Source organism: Boleophthalmus pectinirostris, unplaced genomic scaffold (genome assembly GCF_026225935.1).
Source record: "Boleophthalmus pectinirostris isolate CB_2022bp ecotype Guang Dong unplaced genomic scaffold, ASM2622593v1 HiC_scaffold_8, whole genome shotgun sequence".
NCBI classification, from domain to species: Eukaryota; Metazoa; Chordata; class Actinopteri; order Gobiiformes; family Gobiidae; genus Boleophthalmus; species Boleophthalmus pectinirostris.
Window position 1 is genome coordinate 27,654,456 of NW_026571515.1, and position 26,128 is coordinate 27,680,583.

At 38.0% G+C, this 26,128-nt stretch overlaps 1 protein-coding gene across 1 annotated transcript; it reads left to right on the forward strand.

The window, feature by feature from the left end:
- The first annotated feature begins 146 nt into the window (after nt 1–146).
- On the forward strand, nt 147–25,170 carry ctnnbip1 (catenin, beta interacting protein 1). Its single transcript, XM_020929994.2, has 4 exons — nt 147–304; nt 9,572–9,686; nt 10,648–10,738; nt 22,838–25,170. Exons 2-4 carry the CDS (start codon nt 9,591–9,593, stop codon nt 22,894–22,896), a joined length of 246 nt encoding a protein of 81 aa, XP_020785653.1. The 5' UTR covers nt 147–304; nt 9,572–9,590; the 3' UTR covers nt 22,897–25,170.
- Nucleotides 25,171–26,128: the final 958 nt, after the last annotated feature.

The window sequence follows — 26,128 nt, forward strand, 5'->3', positions numbered from 1 at the left end:
AGTTCAGTATAAATGGGTTGTTTTAATTTTTATCTCTGTTAAATTGCAGTCTATATAGATATAGTCTAGGATTTGCACTTTATTTCAGTGTGAGGCTCTGTTAGAGCAGGATCTGAATGTGTTGTGCAGTGTGTGGCGCCCCCAGCGGCCGCTCCGCCACAGCACACAGGAGGCTCTCCCTGTGGCTCGGGCTCAGTCCGCTGTAGCGCTGCCGCTGGAGGGATGTGACCCCGGAACAGGACGCCTTCTTCAACAACACACCATTCAAACACGCACACAAGAAAGAAAAGCTGGACCAGGAGGGGTAAGTACGTGCCGCTTATCGTAGAATAAACGTGTACTTTGTCATGTGTTTTAAACGTGAATGAATCGTGCGTGTGCGCTTCTGGAGCGCAGCGGCACCTGGACGCTTCTCACTGAGCAACTTCATTCAGGCTTTGTCTCGGCGGCTAGCAGCTAGCTCTGCTATTAGCAGCAGCAGCTTCACTGGTGTACCCTCAGTCTTTACAACCGAACAGAGGCGAGTGAGTTTGTGGAAATACAGCCGGCATATGGATCCCTCTGTAAACGCTCTCTACCGGTTCTTTTCATGCCTGATTTGCTTTAAGTCGTGTTTTCGAGTCACGGCTGAGGCTAGCAGCAGCTGCTGCTGCTTACTGCAGCTTGAACTGCTCCTGCAAATGAGACACCTTGTTTCACATGTGTCCCCAGACCCCACTGTTTCTGCTCCCTCTGTGGAACATGGTGATGTGTTCACTGACAATGTGTTGTTTATTGTACTTATGGTCAAAACAATCTCTGCTCAATAACTTCCTGAGAGTTGACAGCCAACCTGGTCATATGAAACGTTATACCCATGTCTCCACAGGTAGAAGAACCAATCTGGTAGGATTCAAATGATTTGTAATGTCACATATTTGTCAAGGCTCTGAAGGTTAAACTTACTATGATCAGATACTGCATGTTTAATTCATTCAAGTGTGGCTCCTTTCTTTCTCAGTAAGGCAGTTTATTTTCTGAGCAGTGCTTGGACACATCTCCTGAACAGTTGTCTATCTTTGGCTCTTTCTGCTGGTTTACATAGTGCCTGGCTTTTCTCTGTCAGATGCTGACAGCAGAGAGGGTGAGGTGGTGAAGCTGGCACGTGGCCTCTGTGGGCAGTGATGGCAGACACAAGCTGAGTGTGGGGCTCTGGCCCAGGGCTAAGTGCTCTCACTCCTCTGGCAGCTCCACAGTGGTCTTCAGCACATGACAGGCCCACCTCTCACTGCACATTCTCTGAGCTGCAGATATCAGAGAGAGACCCCCTGCCCCTCAGTTCGTCACACACAGGGGCAGGTGCAGCAGGAGCTGTGAGCAAATCCGCACGGGTCTCAGGCTGTGCTTTGGCACGGCTCTTGTCATGTCACTGTTATATTTAGTTAATTGTTAAATGTTTAGCAATATATTTGGTGCTGACTATGTCAGTCTCATTCACCTCTTAAGCAGAAAAACTGCCCTTAGAATACTGATAAGCACACCTGCCCTCATGATCAAATTAAATGTTTCCTATTTACTATTACCTATTATCATGGATGTGGTATCTGCCAGTTTGCGCTTCAGATATGTAACATAAGATTTCAGTAATTTTATATCACTACATATTTTATATCTTTCATACATAGTATCTTACACATTTGAATTGCATTGTTATCTCATGCACAAAGACTATATAACTATTCTCAAATTTGAATTTTATCCTGTGCTTTGACGCTGGCGCCTTTGAAATCTGGCAGCAACAGCCCCAGGGGACCAGCTTAAGGCAGGCACTTCAGCTTCTGTTATAATTCCTACGAGAGACCCCTGGGGAGCAAGCAGCTATACACCAAGATCACAGTCCAGACTTAATTGTGATCTATAGTCTAGTTTCTGGAAAACTGGCTTTGTGAAATTAAATTTAAAATGTAAATCATAATATATTGCATAGTCCCATAGCACGACACCAGAAAAAAGAGTTTCACACTGATTGCTTGTTATCCATGTCACTTCTGCCTCTTCCAATGTGATTACTGATGATTGAGACTTGACTCTGTGTTGGGAGTTTCCAAGGGGCAGTCATTACTCGACATGTGAACCAAGGACACAGACTTGGACTTGGACTTGGACTTGACAAGTTATTGCTGACCTCTATACAATCCTTCAAGGTTCAAGAAGTCTCTATTATCCATTCCTTAAAAGGTTAACAGGCATTAAAACAGTTTGAAAATGCTAAGGGGTTTATTAATATTGAATAGTAATAAGCACCTGTTTTTGGATGGGAAATCAAAAATAAAGATCTGCATTGAAATAAACTCAACGACTGAATCTGAAAGCTTTCCTTAGAGGTATAACATGACCATACATTGCCAAAAGTTGTTAAATTGTGTCTGTCCTGTCCACAATTACTGCTTAGAGCTAGTGTTAACTGCTGTCTTTTGCATTTTGCTTCAAGTTTACATTTCCGGTAGAAATTAGTTTGTACCCTACATTGCTGAATCAGTATTGGGGATCTTCGATTGACTTTTGATTGTCCAGTATCAGAGATGATACCGATATCAGCATTGTCGCACCCCTGGTTTACCAACCATCAAAGCATTGTTTTTTTGTCCAAATGCTACAGAGTGATACTTTAATCTCAGCCTTCCAGTATGTTGGCGAAAAACGTCTGAATTCACCCCAAACGCCCGGAGAAGGGGGAGAGCTGGAGTTCATGCCTCACGTGGTGACAACAAGACATGACCTACTTATCAGTGGTAGTCCTCTTCATCTCCATTGTCCCCAGATACTGTAGCCTTTGTTGGAGGCACAACCCATATGTGTGTCTGGGCAATAGAGACAGCAGGGCAGCAGGCATTCGGTAAATCCCCATCCAGGTTGGTGTGCCCCCCACTGCTCCGGGAACCCGGACTGCCCCCAGACCCTCAGGAGGCCAGTCTGCTGGTGATGTCCATTTGGCTGCTAGCACGCTGGGCATCACTGGGCTGCCAGTAATGCACAGGAGGCAAATATATTGGTAAGAGAAAGAGCACCGAATGTTCATGATGAAATGATGCACATGATTATATTGTACTGTTAAGATGGCCTTCTTTTGACACACTCTTGATGGTGTGGCCTCAGCTAACCCCCTAAGAATCATTGTCATGCCAACCAAGTACTTTCAGAGTCTGATTAAAAAATACATAATTTTAGGAAACTGCCTGCAGGCTTTATTTGAGATAAAGTCATAAAATAGGGTTGAAGAGTGAGAAAGGGGATTTAACAAATAGTTGCTGCCGGGCATCATTCGACTAATGTTATTGACAGTTAATTAATAAATAAATAAAGAATACACAATGCTTTTGGATACTCAATCTGTATATCTATGTAGTGGCTCACTTTTTCTTAATTTTTGTAACATTTGAGCTGCAGAGGGTAGAATTATATATTTATATGCGCTATTTTACTATTGTAGATAATATTTTTCTTCACAATACAGTTCAAAAGGCTTTACTAACCTGCTAAAATTGTATTCAACATTAGCAGCAAATAGCAATATTTCAGCATATTTCCAGCATTAGTTTTCACAAAGGAAGGACAAGGGCAAGCAAGTTCTAAAATATGGTTTAGCCCACAGTTTCAGAGCCCCTTACTCCTGTGATTAGATTGAGGACATCCTATAATATGAGACTGACTTGTGCTCTTAAGTTGCCTGTTGCATTAGTCATCTTTGTTAATGGCGTTTCCCCCAGCTGCTCCTGACCCGGCCGTTGGCAGATGCACTGGCTGCTTTTCAGTCCTGGAGCTTGGGTTTCTCACACATTTGCTTTGGCCCAATGGTTTATGACCTTTTTTGACCTCACATTTTATATGTAAAAATAATAACGAATGACTAGACATCCCTTTTATAAACCTACTCTAGTTTGCCTCGACTGAAGAATATCTGATGTAAAAATCCAGAACCAGGTGCAGTGGACTTGTTGATGGTGGTTTTCTGTGCCCCTCCTGAGCCCTGCCCTTGGCCAGATTCTGGACCTATCCTGTTGCATTGGACTCCTGGCACCAGCCCGTCACAGACTGCTGGCCTGGTCACTTATTTGGAATGAGGCCTCTAACTTCAACTTGATAAATTATTTGCATAGCAGTTGCTGTAGGTCTAGATTAATATGACTATTGGAATATTTTGCTAAAGCTATTTGAATTATATAATGTAATAATATGTTATTTTTGATTCAGTTAAGCTGTACAATTTATTTTATTTTTATTTCTGTTATACAAGTAATTATTATTTGTCTAGAGGAATGTCACGGTATTGCTCCTCTTTTTATTAATAAGCTTTCCTCAGTGCAAAACACCCAGCACACTAGAACAAAAAAAAGCAAGCCAAAAAGCACGCAAAAAACACACACAAATACAAAAAACATGGCCTTTGTAATGGGAAACTCTATGCTTTCCCTAGATTTGGCAAAGTGTCATTCCTCTGCTTTCTCTGTTGTTGTGATACTTCAACCAATCAGCTTGAAATATTTTCGATTGCTTTCAACAAGACTAATCTTAGACTGATAATGATATGTACAACCTGACACACATCAGTCTGGTTTTTCATTGCCACTATTCAACAATAAAAAACGTAATCACAATTTAGCAATCTCCAGACTGGATGGAGTAAGATCACGATAAAATTCAAGTCTGTGATTTTTGCCCACTCCTATTCACACTGCCCCATTTGAGCAGCTTGATATGGGCCCGCAGACAGGAGCCCTATAGCGCACTGTGACGGGGCTTTAGTCCTAGATCAGCATTAAAGAAAGCCTTTGATTAGGTCTGGGACACAAGTCGTGAGAGGCGACAGACTATACCCCAGGGACCAATGCTGCGCCAACCCACCTCAAACCTAACAAGCTCAGCACAGAGAGAAGCTCCATACAGAGAGACTTCCAAATCATTTAAGAGAGAGAGGGATGTTTATGAGGATAATACAATAAAAAAGACATGTTCACGGTTCAGATATAAATTATGATTTTGATTTTATACATCATATATCTTATTCTTGTATAAATTTACAAAAAATTTAAATAACAGAATTTGACTATGCAGTCTTTCAAGTTGACAAGTTGATGAATAATGGTTATGCTATTATGAGATATCCATAGGTTTCAGAGAGATAACTACTATGACAGTGCTGCTAATCTTTTATCAAAAAACATGAATAGCATAGTGCATATATTTATATCCCAGTGTGCAGGCTACTTTTTATCATGTATCTTCTCCAACGCACAGAGACAGAGCCATATTTAATTGGTGAGTTGCATAACAAAATATCATAAATGAATGCAGCTCCTGTAGATCCAGCGTCTCTTTTATGTTGAACCCGGCCTAATAAAGCATTTGCATATTCCTCTGAAGCTCCAGTTGTTTAAGTATTTTTGACATCGTTGGCTCTGCAGTCGACAGTGAGACAACAGAGACAGATGGTCCAAGGAAGAATTACAAAATCTGTGTCCAGGAAATAATTTTTTGCTTGTGCCTTTTAAAGTTTTTATGACTCAATAGAATAAGCAGAGGTCATTTAGTACATTTATTTTAAAATGTATCTGTAAGTTATAGCAAAATGCAATATATTTACAAAGCCTGGATAGCTTGATGGTGCCTAATTAAGGCATATAATATTGTGGATTATTATAGACAAGTGGGCCCAAATCTTCCCTGTATTGCCAGTCCTAATTAGTCCGTAAACAAGCCAAGCATGTGTGCCAATGTGTGCTCGATGTCTGTACAGCATTCAGGGAAGATTATTGTGAGTGGATGGCACTGAAAATTGGATAGTGTTTTAGCAAGATACCATCTGGACTCCTGTAGTAATTATAGATGCTGTTGGAAAAGACAAGTTTGTACAGCAGCCTGCTCCAGCATTATGTAATTCTATAATAGTAAACCTATAATGGTAAACCTGATGCTACTGCGCTGATTTTGTTTTCATGTAGAAATTGAAACATTGCATAGCAAGTTCCTTTTTAAAAGCTGGGAAAGAAAAAAAACTCTTTAGAACAATGCATCTTCTGCATTTCATTCTTGTGTCTTTGTCACACAACTTGCTCTTTTAAATGAAGAACATGAGTTGAAAATATATTTAATGACAGTGATGACACATCATATAAAATGTCCTCTAAGCTGTCTAAAGCTGATACTAAATGTGGCCAGTTTTCAAACTTCAAACGTGAACATCAGAGAATCAGAGATGCCTCCATCATGAAAGCACTCGTCCTATTTCTGCAGAAGGGAGTGAGGATTATGGCCTTTTCTACCATCAGGAGATGCTTATGTCAGGGAATATTAATGAAAGATTCACACACATGAAACAACATATTCAGTGTTGGGGAGTAACGGATTACATGTACCGCCGTTACGTAATCAGAGTACAAATTATGAGTAACTGTATTCAGTTACAGTTACTGTTTCAATGAGTGGTAATTGGATTATAGTTACTTTGCTGAAATAAGTGGATTACAAGGCGGTATTTTCCTGTTTTCACATTTTGTGCTACATCCCATTTATTTATTTTTTTTATTTCGGTAATTCCACTCATTGCCGGAAACCCAAACAGAACGCGACAGTAAGAGCGATGTAAACGTCATGTTAAAGTTGGCGGTGTCAGTCACACAATGGAAGCAGCAGTGCATTGGTAAAAACGCATTTGTGTCTTGGAAATTCTTCTCCCGATGTGAGATATATATATATAAAAAAAACAAATATAAAATCGCCTACAACTTAAATGTGAAACAGGAGCTACTGGCACTGGTGAAAACAACCTGCATAGACTCATAATATCTGCACTACTGTCCTATAGTGACCTGCCACATGAGTGGACGCGCACACAAACACACACAAACACAAACACACACAAACACCTTCATCATCATCATCAACCTGAGAACGCGCGGACCACGTCTCCTTCCGTAGTTACAGCGCGGACACCGCCGTCTCGTGCGCCGCGTGTGGACCGTGTTTTCTCGCGTAAACCTCCTCCTGTGCCCCTCTAAACCAGAACTAACACCAGGACTAAACCAGGACTAAACCAGGACTAACCCAGGACTAAAGCAGGACTGAACCAGGTTTAAACTAGGACTAAACCACGATTAAACCAGAACTAAAGACCTGGTCTAAAATCAGGAGTAAACCAGGTCTAAAAATCAGGACTAAACCAGGACTAAACCAGGTCTAAACAACATGACACCTAACAGTAGGTTGACATAATTTAAGGTGATCTCATATAAAAAATAATTTCTCAATAATATTTTTTAATATGGTGAAGGAAAGGCTTATCTTGTTACTGTCTTTTAACAGACAAAACCTCTTATATTAAGATCTCGTGGTCTTTGTTTTTCTACAGTAAACAGTTGCTTATTCATGGAGACTTGGGCTCAGACAATTTGAAGACAACAAGCAAGAATTTTCAGGATGTGGTTGCTACATTCATGTCATTTTAAAAAACATGACAATATCAAGTAATCCAAAGTAATCAGATTACGTTACTCACTTTAAGTAATTTAATGGATTACGTTACAAACTACATTTTGGGGTGTGTAATCTGTAATCTGTAGGGGAATACATTTTAAAAGTAACCTTCCCAACACTGAACATATTACATAGGTGTTGTTCAAGTCTGTTGCTTTTTTTACAGTAATGCGCGTGCGTGCATCTGTGTGTGTGTCACCATAATAAAATTTCCAGATTTTGGACTAATAATTTATTTTTAAAGCAAGATGCACTTCACATTGCAGTCACGTACAAGAACAGATGAGGGAAGACTGGACATTAAAGTCTGTAATTGCAGCCATTCCAATTGCAATGTTGATTAAACTTGCAGCCATATTTGCATACAGCGCTGGATGCATTTGAGTTTTCAAATAACATATTTCAATCTGCCTAAGTAAAAAGCAGATGTTAGCTGATGCTGTATTGACTCTATACTGTGTGCTCCCAGATCCCAGTCACTTGTTTTGAGTTTGGTCTCTGCTCTTGCTCTGTGCGCTCCTCGTTTGTCTGAAGCTGGTAGATGCGATCAAACGGCCCCCTCCTCCACAGATTCAGCCTTTAATACATAATACACACAGCACTGGTCTGCTGTGGGGGCTGCCTCATCCCTGAAGGTGCACTTTGCTCCATGACTCCTCAAATTAAACCACTGCAGTTCAGCTGAAGAAGTAAGACTCCTCCATGCAGCTCATAAAAGACTCATTGCCCAAACTTTCAGTACCCAACCTTCAACACTTTCATTAAAGGGCTTCTGCTTAGTTAGTGTTAGCCACCTGCTTTGTCTGAAATGTCAGACACTGAACATAGACATAGACAATTTGCTTATATTCAGTTTTTATTGTTGTAACAATGCATGCTAGCTTTCCAGATTTTAGTATCCAGTGTATATTGTGAAAATAAAGAATGTTATGTTTGAAGCCTTTCCAGGTGCTTAGACTTGAGTCCGCTGTACCTCCTTATGCCACCGAACAGGGACCAATGACCAGCCCACTGTGCCCGGCTCACCCCCCTCCCCCTGGGCATTTGGGACAGGACAGGGAGGGGGTAAGGGGAGCATTGGGCTAGCTCCTCAATTAAATATAACCCCACATCAAACAGCCTGTCAACATGCATTAGCGCGCTTTTGTATAGATAAGAGGCCAAAATAAATTGCTAGAACTATTGCGGCTGTTGCCTAAAGATTTTTTTGAAGGGAGGACAATTCACCATGCATACTAATGTTATAAAACCTGCCCGATATTAATTCATTAGAAGATTGGTTTTCTAAAGGCTGTCTATGGTTTTCCTCTAAATATTTCAACATTCATTTAGCAGCTTGTCAGTCTTTATATCGAGGGAACGTCAACGCCACTGACAACACTAGACCTTGATGTATATGCCTTGGTAGCTGTCGCCCACATTAGCTCCGGCTGTTCCTTTTATCGCCAGCACCCCCTCCCCTCTCCCTACTTTTCACTTTTTCTTCCTATATTTTGCATGGGGCAGACTGACAGTGAAAATAGGTCATTAGTTAGATGGAGGGGAGAGAGAGGGTGCAGACAGCGGCGAGATCAGTGTGAAAACAGTCATGCAATATTAATGACAGTGGTTCAAGCTGTGAAGTGGCTGACCTGCGCTGATATTTTCCATATGGATTCTATACAGTTTATCACAATTGTTTACATGTACATTTTGATGGACCTTCATTAAACAAAATCTGGTTTCACTCACAGCAGAGTATTATAATATATATAAAATATTATGATTTATTCAATGTAGAATTAGTAAGTATTAGTAGTTAAAATTAGTAGTTATTACTTTTACATAATTTCATGTTTATTTTTTAGTTGACATTTTTTACTAACAAGACTTTTCAACCAGAAATCATAAAAGTCAATTAGAAAGTAGGTAATTCTTAGTAGTCAGTTTATGATTGATGTTGGTCTGATCAGGCTTGGCTATTAATTCTATTTTATCATGCTGATAATATCACATCATCATAAATGTGTTGTTGTTGTTTTGGTTGTGTTGTTTAAACAGTGGATGTATTGTGTGTTTGCAGAGCCACAGGAGCAGAGGGGATGAACCGCGAGGAGGCCCCGGGGAAGTCTCCTGAAGACATGTACATCCAACAGAAAGTGCGGGTCCTTCTCATGCTCAAGAAAATGGGATCAAATGTACGTAAAGCTCTTAGACTCTAAAACTGTGATTTCTTTTATGATCTGAGAGGAAGAAGACAATTAATATCATCCAATAGTAATGTCTGCAATTCAGTAGGATTCAGCTCAAAATGCACATTGTAAAAAAGTACAGGAGCATCAACATTTGAGAGAGGACTAAAATAATACACACTAATCTAAGAATCCCATACATTTCATAAATTGTTTGTACAGGTCTATACTATGGGTAGAACAAAACAGAATATTTAGTTCTTCACAGAGGACATCAGTTTATCTTAAGAATTGCTTAAAAAAGATAGAGGTTGCTTTAGTTTGCATATCGTATTCCTGAATCCAGGTGTGTAGTAGAGGACGCGCGTAATGCTCATCAAAATCATTAATTAGAATGATGTCTTCATTAGATGTTGAACAGCTATATGTGCCACCTATTGACTGTATATTTTTTTCATCGTGCATTCTGGGTGAATGGGGGTTACTCCAGCCACACCTATTTAAAATGGCAAACAAACCATTTGCCTGATGAAGGCCTACCAGTACTTGCTGAAATGTTTCTCCAGTATAAATAAGCTCCTTTTTTTTTTCTTCTTTTTTTTTTTTTTTGCAAGTTAAGAGTCTGAGAGTCTTTCTGTTTTTAATCTTAGTAATTGCTGCCTTTGCAATTTTAGGCATCAACTCCAATAGTGATCTCAAGATATTATGCTGCCCCAGTTTGATGCAATAATTGGAATTGTTTCAGAGCTCTACACTCTTGTCAGGTGCATAATACATAAGCCATCCACTATGCAGCACCTACTGACTATAATGAAATCACAACCCCTCACGCACTATTGACTTAAACATTGATGTTGGTTTCCTGAAATGTGACACTTCTTTGAAAAACCTCATCCACCCTAATAACCTGGTATTGATTCTGTCTGTTTTTCTGTCCTGTTTGATGTGATTCATATCTTTGTTTCAGCTCACGCCGAATGAAGAGGCTTTCCTCCGAAACTATGCCGGGGTGGTCCACAGTCAGATGAGTCAACTACCGCAGCACAACATCGACCAAGGTAAAGAACTTGATTATTTTACCACAAATTATTTTCCATGTAGGCCTGTAAGCAGATGAAGCAGCACTTGGATTGCATAAATATTTAATTTTCCAGACACTAGACAACCTTAACATTGACCTTGAACATGCCCTGTATTTAAATGAAGCATGATGTCTGTTTCTTAGATTAACATTAGAAGATAAATATGTGGAGACATGTATACGGAAGATATGATTTGTAATGTGCAATGTGTACCTTAAATGCCTATTATTTATAGTTGGTCATTGAAAATTAAATAGTGTACCAATATTCTATTCAATTTATTTTTGTATAGCCCAAAATCACGACAGCAGTAGCCTTGTAGAGCTTCACAGTTTTCATTCATTTCTCTATAAAAGATTAACCAAGATTTTTTTTAAAAGGCAATAAATAATACAAAACGTTTTAATCAAACTTAAATTCATGAACTTGGTGTTTTTCCTTGTTACGATCCTCCTCCAATCTTTTAAGTTTTCAGTGTTCGCAGATTTAAAACAAGATAAAGTCCCTGCACACACTCTAGTCCTCTGCAGACCCCAGTAGCTCCTGACTACAAACAAGACCCCCTCAATCCCCTCATTAGTCATAGAGCTAACAGCAGTCTACTGAAAACCACTGACTCATTGTGTGTGTGTGTGTGTGTGTGTGTGCTTGCTTGCGTGTGTGATAGACCATCTACAGCTCTCTGCATGTTATAATGCTCATTTTACCACCAGAGGGCAATATAGTGCTTTTGAGACAGATGAGTCCCTATTGTAGGCAGGTGGATCTTTAGATGGTATTTAAATGGATTTTTGAAAGGTACTGATTCAAATTTTAAGTATCAAAATGTCAAATTGTGACAAATTCCTAAAAGATGTCATGAAAAGAATGCAGCTAGTCTAACACCACAACTAATAACCTCAATGTATAACTGTAATTATTACTTATTGTATTGTTTATAAGAGTGTTTTTTTATCATTAGTTGCTCTCTATGATGTTCAAAAAATATTTTCTCAAAAACTCCTGGCTAGTCTACTCTGAGGGTTTTTAGTAACCTGTTTAGACCACTAGAGGGCACAAGATGAATAGAAATCCCTCCCGCATCCACTGCAGTTGCCTCAAAGCAGTGGTGAATTCAGATGATGTTTTTGTGTGTGGATTATCAGTTTCTCCCAGGCTCAGTCTGAACAGTGCTGTCAGATGGAGCGTGCTGTCCTCCTGCTGGGTCCTGGCCCTCACTGTGAGTCCATAATGAGATTCAGCCCTTTGGGGAGGCTTAGAGTTGGGAAAATTGCCCACCAGCTTGCCCTGCAATGATGCCCCTGTCTCCTTGATCGTGTCCTTACTCAGAGGAGAGGCAGCCGCAGTTGTTTGAAATTATAGATGTCAGATTTGCACTGTCGGGGATGTTTTCTAGGCACTTTGACTTTTGACATATTTTCAAAAGATAGATAAATCAAATAATTTTATTTTTCCTAGACAAATGTTACAACTGGAGGATTTTGGTTACAAGTAGCAATCAGCTGAATCACAGTGTTTTGCCAAAAGCAGAATAATTCATACAATTTGGGCTAAGAGATTAAAAAGAACGTGTCAATGGCTAATCACCAAGATCCTCATTTGAGAAATGATTTTTAAAATTGAATTCCAGTGGAATTATCACATATCCCTTTTCCAGTTTTTTTTTTTTTAATCTGCTTTATTAAACTAATCAATTCATAATGGAGAGCATGTTACTGTCAAAAAAGTTCACAAAAGAGAAAGAAGATCAAATTATTGTAATAGGAAATAATTGATACCGTATACAATCACATGCACATTTACATTACTCATAATAGAATAATAGTCACCTGCAGTGATTCAAGGAGCCAATGAGCTAAATGACTTTCTTTTCTTGGCCATGCCAGGATTGCTCTGTCAGTACACTGTTTGACTTAAGCTGGACAAATGATAGTTGTCTGTGTTAATTGGCTCATAGCTGTAAATAAGAGGATAGGACATGGATAAACACAGATTGTGATTGGAAAAAAAAGTTGACATTTTCAAATATCAAAGTACACTGCTATATCCAAGTATTTTGTCGAACACAATAGTCTTTTCTTTAGTTGTTCTGATTAGTAGTATGTTTTACAGCAGATACTACCTCCCACTTAAATGCTATGGGCCCTCTGCTCTTCAGTGTAAGCCTACAGCTCCGGGCATGTGCCGTCAATACTGCGAAGAAGAGCCTTGTTAATAATGGATGCTGACTGGAGAAGGTGCTGGGCCAATGTATTATACATCAAAAAATGCCACATTTAGTGTCATTTGGCTGCGTGCCACCTCCACACCACTCCCATGAATTATTAGTGTTCTTGCATCTTTCCCAAAGCACTGTGATTAGGCTCTGTGACCAGGGTGTTAATCGTTCTTAATATGCATCGTGGAAATGGGAAACGGCTTCAGCACGATGAGGAGGCTCTGAGGTGGGAAATAAAGAACAGGCTACTGTTTGATCCCATTTACAGCTTAAGATGAAAGCAGACTTTTTTTTATCATAGTCTTGTGCAGAATACAGGCTTGTTTTGCATTTGAATCACCATAAAACTATGGACCAGAGTGGTGAAATATGAGAGAGGCAAAGTGACTCTACTTTTGAATACACAGAATAAAAGCACAACAATTTATGCAAGACATAGTTCTCTTTTGTCAACATCTGAAACAAAACATGCAAACAACCCAGCACAATAGATATTACAATTCATGTGCCAATGTGTGTGTGTTCAATCTTAATGTGTGCTGTTTTGCATATTGATTTTTGCCAAGGCTTTATTTCAAACGTTCTTCCAGCTGCAACCTTTACTTCTATCTTAACTAGAGACCAACAGATATACACTAGATTCTGTCCTTTCACCGAGATGCATAGATCTTCTTGGCAATTGCAACTTACAATCTTCTGTTATTTATAGCCTATACCTGTGTGTTGTTGCATATTGCTTTTAATGCGTGAGGCTTTAGTTCAAGATTGCTAAAGTTCAACCCAGGCTTGGGATGTCTGCACTAAAGAGGTCAGTTTAATCCTCAAGTTTGATTTCTGTCCAAACCTGCTTTTACTGACAGTGGACCTCTTGATTAAAAAGTATAAACTATATTCCAAAAGTATGCAACCTCTTTCATGTTTAGCTCGAACATTTCTTTCCCCCTGGCTAAAATGTGTGGATTTGCATATTGGGTAGCACAAACCCTCCAGTCATGGCTCAGTTTCAGCTTATCCTTGTCTGCTCTTGAATGTAACTTTACCATTGTGAATCCAAAGTCTTGCTCAGTATTGTTTTTTGCTGTGAAGCTGTGTGCCCCTGCTCTTCTCAAACACAGCGGTTTCCATTCACACTCTGTTTGTTTGAGTCTGATCCAGGTCATTACTGCGGCTCTGACCTGTCTGCTCCATCTCAGTAGCTGAATACAAAAACACTGTTTATTTTTCCAGGCTGCTGTTGTATTCTAACTTCAGTTTGAGTTGTAAAATCATTTCTGGAGGCAAGATAAGAGTATTTTAAATTCATACACGTCTTGACCTTAGTTCTGACCTAAAAAAAAAAAATCTTCCTTTTGATTTGTATTTTGAAGTCTGTTTTTAGTCTTATTTTAAATTTTTTTTGGAACGTACTGTATACACATGGATTGGGCTTTGCATAAACGTTATAATGTAAACAAATGGCAATATCAAAGTTTAGCTAACTTTGTAAGTGACATGGAAAAATTGTGGATGTATGTTCAAAAGCTGTAGTTTATTAACTTTTTTGGTTCTTTTTAAAGACATTACAGGAGATTTATTTACCTTCTATGTTTCGCAATGTAACTGCAAGCCATTTTCAGAATTATCTTTAAAAAGAACCCAAGAAGTTAATATACAATAGAAGATAAATTCAACGTTTGGGGATCTATAGTTGTTTAGTCAATTAATTGGTCACTGTGGTCGATTTTATTAGTTGACCAATTGCTTCATTTAAAATGTATATGGAAAAAAACCAAAGGCATGGCAGGAGATAGCTAGGATGTTTTGGTAGCAAATTGTGAATTTATTCAGCCTGCAGTTTACTGGTACTTTTCTTTGTCTGTCAGTGCACCTTATTTCATATATGGTCATATTATAGAAAGAGTTTTGAGACCTTTTGCTCAAGCCTCACAGTAACACTAGATCATTGTGCATTTTGCTATAGCATTTCAAGCAGTTAATGCAAATTAAAGATGGTCGTCAGAGGACACTGAGGGCATCTCTTGTGGTAGTTATATTGATTAGGTCATGGCCTGGCTGTTTCAGGAAGTCTTTCATTCAAAGGTCATTACAAGAACACACTTAAGGCATTGTAAGAACCAGATAAGATAATGGAGGATCTCTGTAGTAATGATATATTTTAGTTGTGCTGTGCTGAGTTCACCCAGAATATTTTAGCACTTGATTCATTTGCATTTTACTGACAGAAACTGGGCTCCATCTTAAATTATTCTCACAGATTTCACTTTCTTATCAAATATTATTTTGGATCTCTACTTTGAGAAATGAAACTTTGGGGGCTGCCGCTCAAGTCGAGGGTCACTAGATTTACATTTCAAATGGTTTTAATTGGCTTATTAGCATACATGCAAATCTATATTTTGTTGTGAAATTTTAATCAGGGCAAAGTGGGATTCACCCCCAAAAGCCCTGCACTGGAGAAATGCATTCATTGACTCTTGTCTTAATTAAGAGAATTTGGAAAAATAAATAAATAATAATAATAATAAAACACAGGAATCCATCAAATGTTAGACAAATGTAGTTTTAGCTTGTGGAATTTGGAATGTCAATGTTGGCACTATCCCACAATGCCAAATACAGAGGAGTCAACATGTTCTAGTACTATGGTAATTGGTTGCTTTATTAGTCATCTGCTTGTTAGTGACCTCTTGTGGTTGAAGTTGGTAGCTTTTCTCATGTTTTTTTTAAGAATAACACATACTTCATCCGTCTTGTCAGAGGTAATGATAACCTTTGTAAAAATGTATGAAATTAAAACTGCAACACATCACTTAAAAATAGAATTGCATTTTATTTTGAATTTTTTTAATTCAACATTTTCTTTTTGATATTTCATTTATTCAGCAATGTACCCACTCAAGGCTAACAATCGGAGCACTTGTTATCTTGTCTAACTTGATGAGGAGTTTACGCCCCTTGGGAGGATGGCTTGTTGAAAGCGGATGAGAGTGGGTTACCATGGTGATCTTGACGTCCTGGGAAAACTGCATCCTCTCTGTGGGCTATAGGATGTTGTTGCGGCGCGTTGGGGCAGGTGCTTTTATAGGCCTGGGGCAGGCTGGGCTGCAAATCACAACAACATGGCTAATAATAATAATAAATACTCTTTTTTTTTTTTATATGTGTATGTATATACACACACATATACACACACACAATAATATGTAATTTTCAACATTAAATCATAGTACTGGTCTTAAACTTGTTCTGATACAGCTCAAGATCTTTCTAAAGCTATCCAGGAAAGCTTAATTTTTGTCCCCTGAAAGTGACTTTTTTTAGTATTTATACTCAAATAAGATACTCAAATGAATATCTAGTTTGAATACGATACTTTTGACAATACCCAATACAGATATGCGTTGTCTAAGCAGCTCTTGAGGTTAAAGTCAGCTGAGTACTGTCTGCTTCTAATTATAAAGTGTTTTATTGTCTGAAAATTAGGAAGTTTCTAATTAGCATGCTAGTTGTTAGCATTACTATTAAAAGCAAACCTCCACCCTGGTCTCTGAAAGTTGTGAATAGCACTTATAAAGTCATCACTGAATAATTAGGGTGCTCTGAATGCATAAGGCAAGTGAGACTTACCTCTGCTAACCTTTTAAAATGACCTAGTTCTGTTTTTCACATTTTTCAGACCATAAAAATCAGGTACAGTACGCTAAGAAAAAAATTGCCACCCCGGTTTCAGATAACATTTGCCCCAAGCATTCAGTACACAATCTTGTTCCTTTTTGTCTGCTCCAGTGTTTTCTCTTCAGACCTGTCATTTGAACTAACGCCCGGTGAGACATCAGGATGCTTCTCTTTTGTTTAACTGCTTTTACCAAGTATCGATTCCTGTTTTACTTTGTTCTTAACACAGACACAACAACCATTCACACAGATATAACACTTCTTTACTTGGTGTCTTGAATTATTCTGTTACTGAGTTATTACTGTGGACTGTTTGTTGTTGTGCAGTTTTTGCTGTAAAAAAAACAGCACAAAAACATAAACACAACCTCAGTCTGATGAGTTAAAATGTATACTTTACTCAATGCTGTATGTCTATGCAGGAGTTGTAAAAATTGTAAAAATTCTACTGGTTGTTTGATTTTAAAATAACATATTGACATTAAAGGTGTATTGTGTAACTTTTCTGGTCGAGGGTCCATCAAATATTGTCTTGTTTTCTCTGGCATGTTTCACAGTATGGTTTAAGCCTTTATATCTTCATGGAAACCAAACCAGACCAAGTTCCAGGTCAGATCTGTGTAGAGGTGACCCCGCTCAGTCAGAATGCCTGTTTTTCTTGGTATTTCTTGGTATTTTTGAGCTACATTTGTAATTGAATAAATGTAAGGTAGAACAATTTAATGTTATACTGTGGAACATTCCAGGTAGAGCAATAAGATGGTGACGGAAGCCCAACCAACAAGTTTTCTGGTGGCAGATTTTCTTACTGGAGATTTTATTGCATTGCTTGGCCCAGGTTGCCATCATGTGTTTTTTGATGTTGGCTGATCAAGACCCTATCCCACTGTTGTGTAGTGAGGGGTCCTGTGGCCATCTCCTGTGGGTTGACCCTGCGCAGACCTTAAGACCAAATCTCTCTGAAGCTTTAACGCCTCTGTCTCTCCTCTCTCCATATCTAAGCCCACCCTCTCCTCCTAGCCCACCTCTGCTCTGCACCGTGGCCCCGGGGCAATTTTTGGGAGAAGACTTTTAACTTCAAACACTTTCCTTTTGAGTGGATCTAACAGTTCTTGCACATCAAGAGCTGTCTCTGGAACATTCTGCTTTTATTTCTAATTTTAGCTTTACCTTCTCCACAGCACATCGATCGTCACAGACCATGTTGTCAAAGCTAGACACAATGTTATTTTGGCAAAGCAAGAAACCACATGAAAAACCCTCACTGGTTTGTTTGTGCTGAGTGAATCTCAGCAGCAACATCTGTTAATTCCACGGTTCAGTTATTTATTTCTTAATGTATAATGTCATTTTTTCTCAAATTAACAGCTGTCTAATCAAAGCTGGTCAGGTGATATTTTAATACAAAACTAAATAATACTCTATTGTCCAGATTGTTATTTGATGTTTACAGACAATGTTTTGCCTAAATTTATACATCTGCAATTTTTTTCTCCCAAATATATCTATGAGCACTGACATTAATAATTATACCTCTGATTCGATTTGATCATACCTCATTTAGATACTATGCTGTTTCTTTTTTTCCCCCTTCAACTCATCAAAAAGGATTAAAAGATTGCATACAAGTTATCCTATATGCAATGTTATATGCAAAACTGTACAGGGCTCTATAAAGGACATCTTCCTCAATAGCCTGGCATCCGGACTAATATACATTTTTGAGTACAGACATTTGAGCTATGTTTATGGTGCTATAATAGTCTTGTTAGTAAGTGTGATATGAATCATGTTTTCCAATGCAGATGGACTCTCTTCCTTCGAGAGTATTTATGGAGAACAAATGTGATAACAGGACTGTTGTTCTTATGTAATCCAGTGTCCGGGGCAGCCCCCTCTCATGATGTCCACTGAAGGGATCAGTGCGGGGGGAGGAGGGGAGCATAACACAATCTGCTTTCTGATTGGTCGACTCTCTGCTGTCCACTGATGCTGCCTTATCTGTAGCTAGGCAACAGCTTTGTGGGACCATCTCCATCCCAGCAGCTAGTGCTTGTCTAAATGTGTTTATGGTTAAAGCAGAGCCAAAAACGGCTCACGGCAAAGTGGCCCAGTAAGACGGATATAGCCCAAACAGTTACCCTAGGGTCCCTTAGGTGCTAATGTATTTTCAGATTTATTTTTGGGTGACTTGCGTTGCACACTCCAACCCCCGAAGTACTGCTGTAGAATCTAGACAATTTTGTCCCCAAAGTAGAAATGTTTAATTTTCTTATTTTTATATTGTTTGAACTGTAGAATCATTGTGTAATATATTTTCTGTGCTAATTGAGCTAGAGCAAAAAATGTGACAAAACTTCCCCAAAAAATATTACCATAAAACTTTGAATAGCATTAGCTTAGTCTAAAATTTTGAGAAATACTGCCACAACTTTGAGCTGCAAAGTTATGCAGTCACCATTGTGTGAAGTTACATAACTGCCTTTGTACTGCACTGATTTCATGCACGTAATGGAATCTGGACAACAAAGTGGTTTTATCTTACTCTTGTCTCATTACTCACTATAACCTCGTTTGGTAGACCAGTAATCTCACTTAAGAATGAGAAGTTCAATTTTCAAATTGAAAATCTCTCTCCCCTTCTTTTTTGCTGTAAGCTATGATAAGACTTACAGCAGCCTCCCACCCTCATTAATCTCTGCATAAACAAAGCCAAACCTGAACCAATACTCTGTGTTTTTGGACTTGAGACAAGAAGGTCTGCCATTGTGCTGAATACTCGACTAGAAGGAGCTCAAACTCTTGGCCTACTTTCATATCTCCATAATAATTAAATGTAACAAGCTCTTGAGGGCTGTGGCGGAGGGGGGCTTTTTATAGCAGCCACGCAGAAGGTGTAGGAAAGGTTCTCGTCTCTGTGAAGATGTTTGGAGGAAGTGTTAATGATATTTATGTGAGAAGGACTTGTCAAATGTGTTTCACTGCTGAGAAAGATGAAACTTTCTGCTTATATAGAGGTTTCTTTATTAGAGATGAACATGACAAAAATGCAAAGGAGTGAGTCATCGTTGTAGGAGATTTTTGCTGGTCTGATACTGAGATATTAAACAAGTTATTAAAGAAGAGCAAGAGCAAATTTATTTTATTACAAGTACAATAAAATAAGTATTATAAGGGCAAAACCAGATTTGTCCAAAGAAAGAAACTACAGCTGGTAAAGTGTTGTAAATTATTATTTTGCACCTTATTAGATGCCTTAAAATAAGCTGATTTTTGCTATTAAAATTGCTTTCATAGCAACCATTTTCTAGAACTTATTTCAAAAAGAGTTTTTGTGGGATTTTAAGGTTAAGAATCAAGCTTTTTTGTTAGTTTCTGAATGGTCACTTAATTAAACAGAATAGTAAATGATTGTGAATAAGAACAATGTAAAGTGTTTCATTAAATAGACCTCTTCCTTGTTCCAAAATGAGCCCATAGTAGAGTGTGTTACAGCAGCAGCAGTACAGAGCTCCTCACAGTGTGGGCCTGGACCCAAGCCGCAGAATCATTTGGCTCTACACTAATGAAGTCTTGTTAAACAAAAGCCTCTGCAGCCTCCTGGTGGGTTCTGGCAAAGATTATACATGGGATCTGTTCAAATTAGTTAGTACTAATCAACTTGGCAAAATTCATAGAAAAAAATACATGGTTTTATAAAATGCCCACTTATTATTTAACTTTCAATATTTGGTATATTTAAGAACATATTTTAAATGTTTCCCCTGTAATGTTATGTATATATACTGTGTATAGTTATTATATCTATTTTTCTTTTATAAAGACACATTTTATGGAGCTGAATTATTCCCTGATTATGGCAAAGATGGACTGGCATGGGCAGAGTTTTGTTTTTCCTCAAGTGATGCAGAAAAGAGGAAGCCACTGTCTGTGAATGTTCATGTGCATTAGCTTCCAGTCTAAAGTGGTGGTCAATATCTGTCTAAACAAACTTGTGTGAATGGTGATGGTTAGGCTGCGGCTTTTTTTCTCTTGTCAATCACAGTCAATCACAATTTTCAGTTTGGTTTTATGATTTCAGTATTAACTACATAAACAATACATCCACCAAAGACTGAACTCTGAACCTCTCAATTTAAAAAATCCAAGCTGATTATTGACAATTAGAAATGACTGAATCTTGATCTCAATTAAGATTTGAATTGCCCAACCCTATGGATGGTCAGATACCAAATTGTTGTGTATGATTAAACAGTTGGTAGTTGGTTATAATGTTTTGCCTGATTGCTCTTGTTCTCTGCAGCTCTGTGAATCCTAATCTTTTCCAAACAGAACGCAGTTGTCAGCAGGTCACACAGTGCACTGCGGTGTCTCCCGTCAACACTTTTCTTGATGGCAGGTGCTGGCAGGTGCTGGCTGAACATGGCTGTACATAAATCCACCTGCATGCTCAGATTGGATTTTCACAGCCGTTTAGCGCCGTGCCTTTTGTCCGACCGTCACACAAGACAGGATTTAACGAGCTGAGTGAGGATCCCCCATAGAGAGCTCTGCCCACTTTGCACTTTGAGATAAATTTAGTTTTGGGGGATGACAAGTGGAAAACTCTGGATTGTGAATTGGATGACTACCAAAATAATCCAAAATACCAGAATCTCCCTATTGTGATACCCAGATTATACCCTTTAAACTTAGACAAATTTATTGATCCACAAGGGAAATTATTTGGACACAGTAGCTCACATATTGTAATATGATATGAAAACAAAGAGAAAAAAATAGAAATGCTAATAATACATTTTAAATAAGAGACTGGTATTAGGCATAATTATATAAATGTATATGTATGAGAAAAGCAAAAAATAGAAATATAGTAATATAAATACAGTATGTCACAGTTACAGAAGAGATTGCAAGGAAAAACAGTGCAAAGATGATATTATGGTTGACAGGACATAGGGTTTACAGTTGTGTGAAGTATAGTGTGAATGCAGTCCTGTAACTCTCACTGTTTGAGTGGAGCTGTAGGGGCTTTTATTTATTTTACAAATATGGAAATAAGTTAGTGTTTCATAAGGGACAGGAGTTTCCACCAGACAAAAACTGACCTGCAATCAGTTTGTTGAGTCACATTTTTAAGCCTTTAAAGCAGGGTTGCAAAAGTTTATTAGTCATTGGTGGTTTTAGTTTATCTGCAAGAGGCTTTTCAGATATGCACGCAAAAGGACAAATGTTAATTGTTGTGGGAGGTTTGGTTCACACCTAGAATTAGAGGAAATCAGATTATCCACAATGAGTCACAGGCAAAAGAGAAAAGAGGGATTTTGTGTCTACGCTGTTATAGGCACACACTGCTGCCAGCCTGAACCACTGTATATGTAAGCACATGTTATCGTACAAACACTTTTGTTGTTTTTTTTACTGGCAGAATTAAGAATAAAAACATCTGATATCAACTCGTATCTAGACTGTAAACCTCAGGTTTCACTTATGCTGTAGTCAAGGGCAAAAATTGTGTTCTATTTGAATTTTTAACCGATTTTTGGTTGTGGAGTAAATTGACAACTGGACAGCTGTGCCATTGGATTAGGTTAGGATTGTGCAAAAATATCTAAATATTATTATATCATGATACTAAATTGAATGATACAGCATCATTGGTGTAAGATGTAGTATCAGTATATCAAGTATTTTTTGGTATCATTTAACAATTCTTTTTTTTTTTTGTGACCACATGACAATTTTGTTACTTATTTAGTGTATTGCACGTATTTACGTTGTTTATGCAATACACTTAAAAACAGATGTATTTCATATTAACTTTGCATAAGTTGTGGTTTAACAAAGAAATATTGTTGCTAAAATGTATTTGGTTTTTAAAAACTGCAATATATCACAGTGTATCATGTGCATTATATCGATTATTGCATGAACTATATCACCATATTCTGATAATATGTTCTCATGAGCCATGCATCGTTTATCGTATCAAATCATGTAGGATCCTGTGATTCCCAGTCCTAATGATTATAGCCTACTAAGCAAAAACAGCTTTGTAGTTGGTGTAACAACAATACTTTTACAACACATATATGTTTTAATATTTAATGTGATCAGATATATAATATTAATGTGATATATCCTTTGAATGAACTGACCTCACCTGTGTTTTGTGTTTCCAGGTGCGGAGGATGTGGTAATGGCGTTCTCGCGGTCAGAGACAGAGGATCGCCGGCAGTGACCCAGGCCCTCCTTGATGAGCTGCACTGCACCACACTGCGCCCTGCCCCACTCTGCCCCCTAGTGGTCTACTCACACCAAATTCCACCAACACCACACCATGAGCTCAGGAGAGAACCAGGAGAAGCCCATGGGGGAGCAGAAGAGGGTGGGATCAGACTCCTCCCCAGCCCCCTCCATAGGCCTCCTCACACGGGACACACAAGTACAGGACATGCACTCACACGGGACACTGTGGGGTGATGGGCGTCTGCTGGTTTAAGTCTGTTTTTAGTGTTTTTTAATTTTGTGTGGGGTGGGACGAGTTTTTTTTTTTTTTTTTATTTTTTTTGTGTGTGTTGAGACAGTGTTAATTACTGGTCACTGGAGAAACAATTGGCCAGATTAAAGCAATGATCAAAAAGGTCAGGGGAGAGATTTTCAACTATTTTCTGTGTCATTTATTCTTAATTTGTTTTCTATCATATTGGGGCCTCATTTGTAAATACTGCACACGAGAAGGGATGAGTACTTGACTAGTAAATGTCTGGCCTTTCTTTTTTGGTTTACCACTGCTGTTGTGTGTCTCCTGGATTACATTGGTTTGCATATTGATTTGGCTGGATATCAGGTGTCACCTGATTCAATACTTTCTACAGCTCCTTAAAACGGCAACATTAAAATAAGACTTTGTAATGTATTAAGTCATATTTAATTTAAACTAGAATGTGTAGAAAGGGTTTAGGGTCACGTACTAATTGTGATAAACCACTGTTTCCATGGTAACAGTGGCCTAGTTTCGTTGATTTCCCAATTGATAAAGTGACTAGTACTCTCCCTCAGACTCACCTGTGCCCAGAGAGGTTTGCATACATTTGAAAATCGTCTTATCAAAATCATCAACTCGTATTTTATGAATGGAAGTTGCCGCACGTTATTCCTACTTGACATACCTTGAATAAATAGGTCTATAGTCTTTTAAGAATATTGACCAATGTACCTGTTTTACTAGTCTAATTAATTAATCACACATTTTATCACAAAATCCACACTACAGGAAGGATCTTTTCTATTTATTGTGTTCCTTCTGCAAATTCAATATGTTTTTGCAGAAGATGTGATTTGACTCACGACAATTGTAGTTTTGTAAATGAGGCCCCTAATTCTTCTGCTGCTTTATTTCAAGTGCAACAAAGCTTTTCATTTGAGAAGCACAAGAAGTGAACACTATCCGACATAATCACCGAAACAAAATCTCCCCTATAATTTAAACGCTTTGTGTTTTGTGAATTCTTTTCATCTGTATAAATGATTAGAGAATACAACATTGAATTGATTGTGCCAACATTGATTCTTTTTTATATCTGTAAAGACGAAACTCAAAATTGCGCAAAACGTTTTGAGTTTTTGTAATTTATTGTTTTTCCCTTTTGTAGATAGTGGCAGTTCATCAGCAGTGGTTTTTACAGTCATTTAAATCGTCGTTTTTAAGTACTACCTTTTAACTTAACCTGAGTTCAAACATACAAATATGTGCTGTACTGTATCTCTTGCACTATTATCAATGGGATATTCATATTCTTGGACATACATTTTGACATTAAGCACACAGATTTTATGTTTGATTCAACTTCTAGCAGTAATTGTAACTCATGCAATTTCAAGTTATTAAGTTTGACCCAACTGCAGTTATTAAATATAGACTTTGCCTTTTATTTCCTAGTGACATGCTACCAATGTGCAGTTTGTTAACTTGTATAACTTAAAATAATTGTTTCAAAGCATGTCTCCCTGCTTGTTAATTAAAATCCATTACCATTATTTGTATGTTTTTGTGGACGCTGTATCTTTAAAAATAATTTCGTAAAAGTGTCATGTATGGTTGGCAATAACTCCTTACTGAATGTCATTGTTGTGGCAAAGTAAACGCCAACTGCTCCTCATACGATTTTGTTTACTCTGTGTTAAAACATTCTTTATTTGTCTATGCATATTTCTTTAAAATGTGTCTTATTGTATATTTTATCAGGGTTGTTTCAGCCTTGTTCAATTTGTGTATGAACGAATGTGAGAATGTGGTATTTTTGATCATGAGTTGTTTAGATTTTTGGCATGCTGTGGACTGTGTGTTTTTACTGTTTTGGCCCGTCTAAAACATTTTTGGTTGATCTGTGTTGCCTTTGTTTTTTATTTTTGGAATAGTTGGTTCATTTTTGTACAGCTGCTGAACATGTTGTGACTTAATGCTTCCAAATCCTATACCAACTGAACCATTAAACAGATTTTAAACGTGAAATGTTTGTTGTTGTTTTTTTTTCCTTTTTCCCAAATCAAGACATTTTTGCATATCCACACTGCACGGGACAATTGCATGCAGTGAAATTATGGTTTACTTGGTTTTATTTGACCTTGTGTTCAGTCAGGATGGCATAAAGAACCAGCATCAGCCTACTGTAAAACCGGTTTAGAGCTAAACAAACACAACATGATAAAACCCTTGCTATATCTTGACAAGATAAACATCAAAGCCTCACAGAGCGCCTTGTGTTTGAAAATTTATCTGTTTTGGTTTATAAAAACTTCAAACATAACATGAAAACTGAGAAAACATGAAAGAAGTAGATTATTTTTGAGTTTAGTACTTTATTCCTATTGATTTGTTTTTAAATCACCAAAAAGGAGAACTATGTAAACTGTTATGTTTACATATGTTATGATGATGATGTTAGATGTCACTACTTTACCTATAAATGTTCCACAGGATGACATTAAATATATCTATCTCCATGGAGACATCAGGTGACTTCACCAGGTCAAGTTCATATCTGATCTGTGGAGAGGCGTCCCACAGTAAGAATGCATGTCTTCATTTAAGGCGTTTCTTTTAGGAAAATACATTTAATACCATACGGTGGAACATTCCAGACAAAGCAATAACACATCTGTAGAAACAAGCAGATGGCTCCACCAGACAAGCCAGACAGTGCACCTTGAAAAATTAGTTTTGGAGCAATATCCACATGACACTAAACACTGTGCTTCTATTGTTTTGGCTTGCACGTTACACTTGACCAACATCTATTCCTATATAAAAGTGGAGTTGACTATAAGTTAAGTTGAGCTATAAGCAAATAACCTGTAAATTACAAATGGCATTTTTAATTACAGTATTTTCTTATATCATGACACAAACAGCACCGACAGTAACCTCTTAATATAGCCTTCCTCATTAGCGCACAATTAGCTGCTGTCAG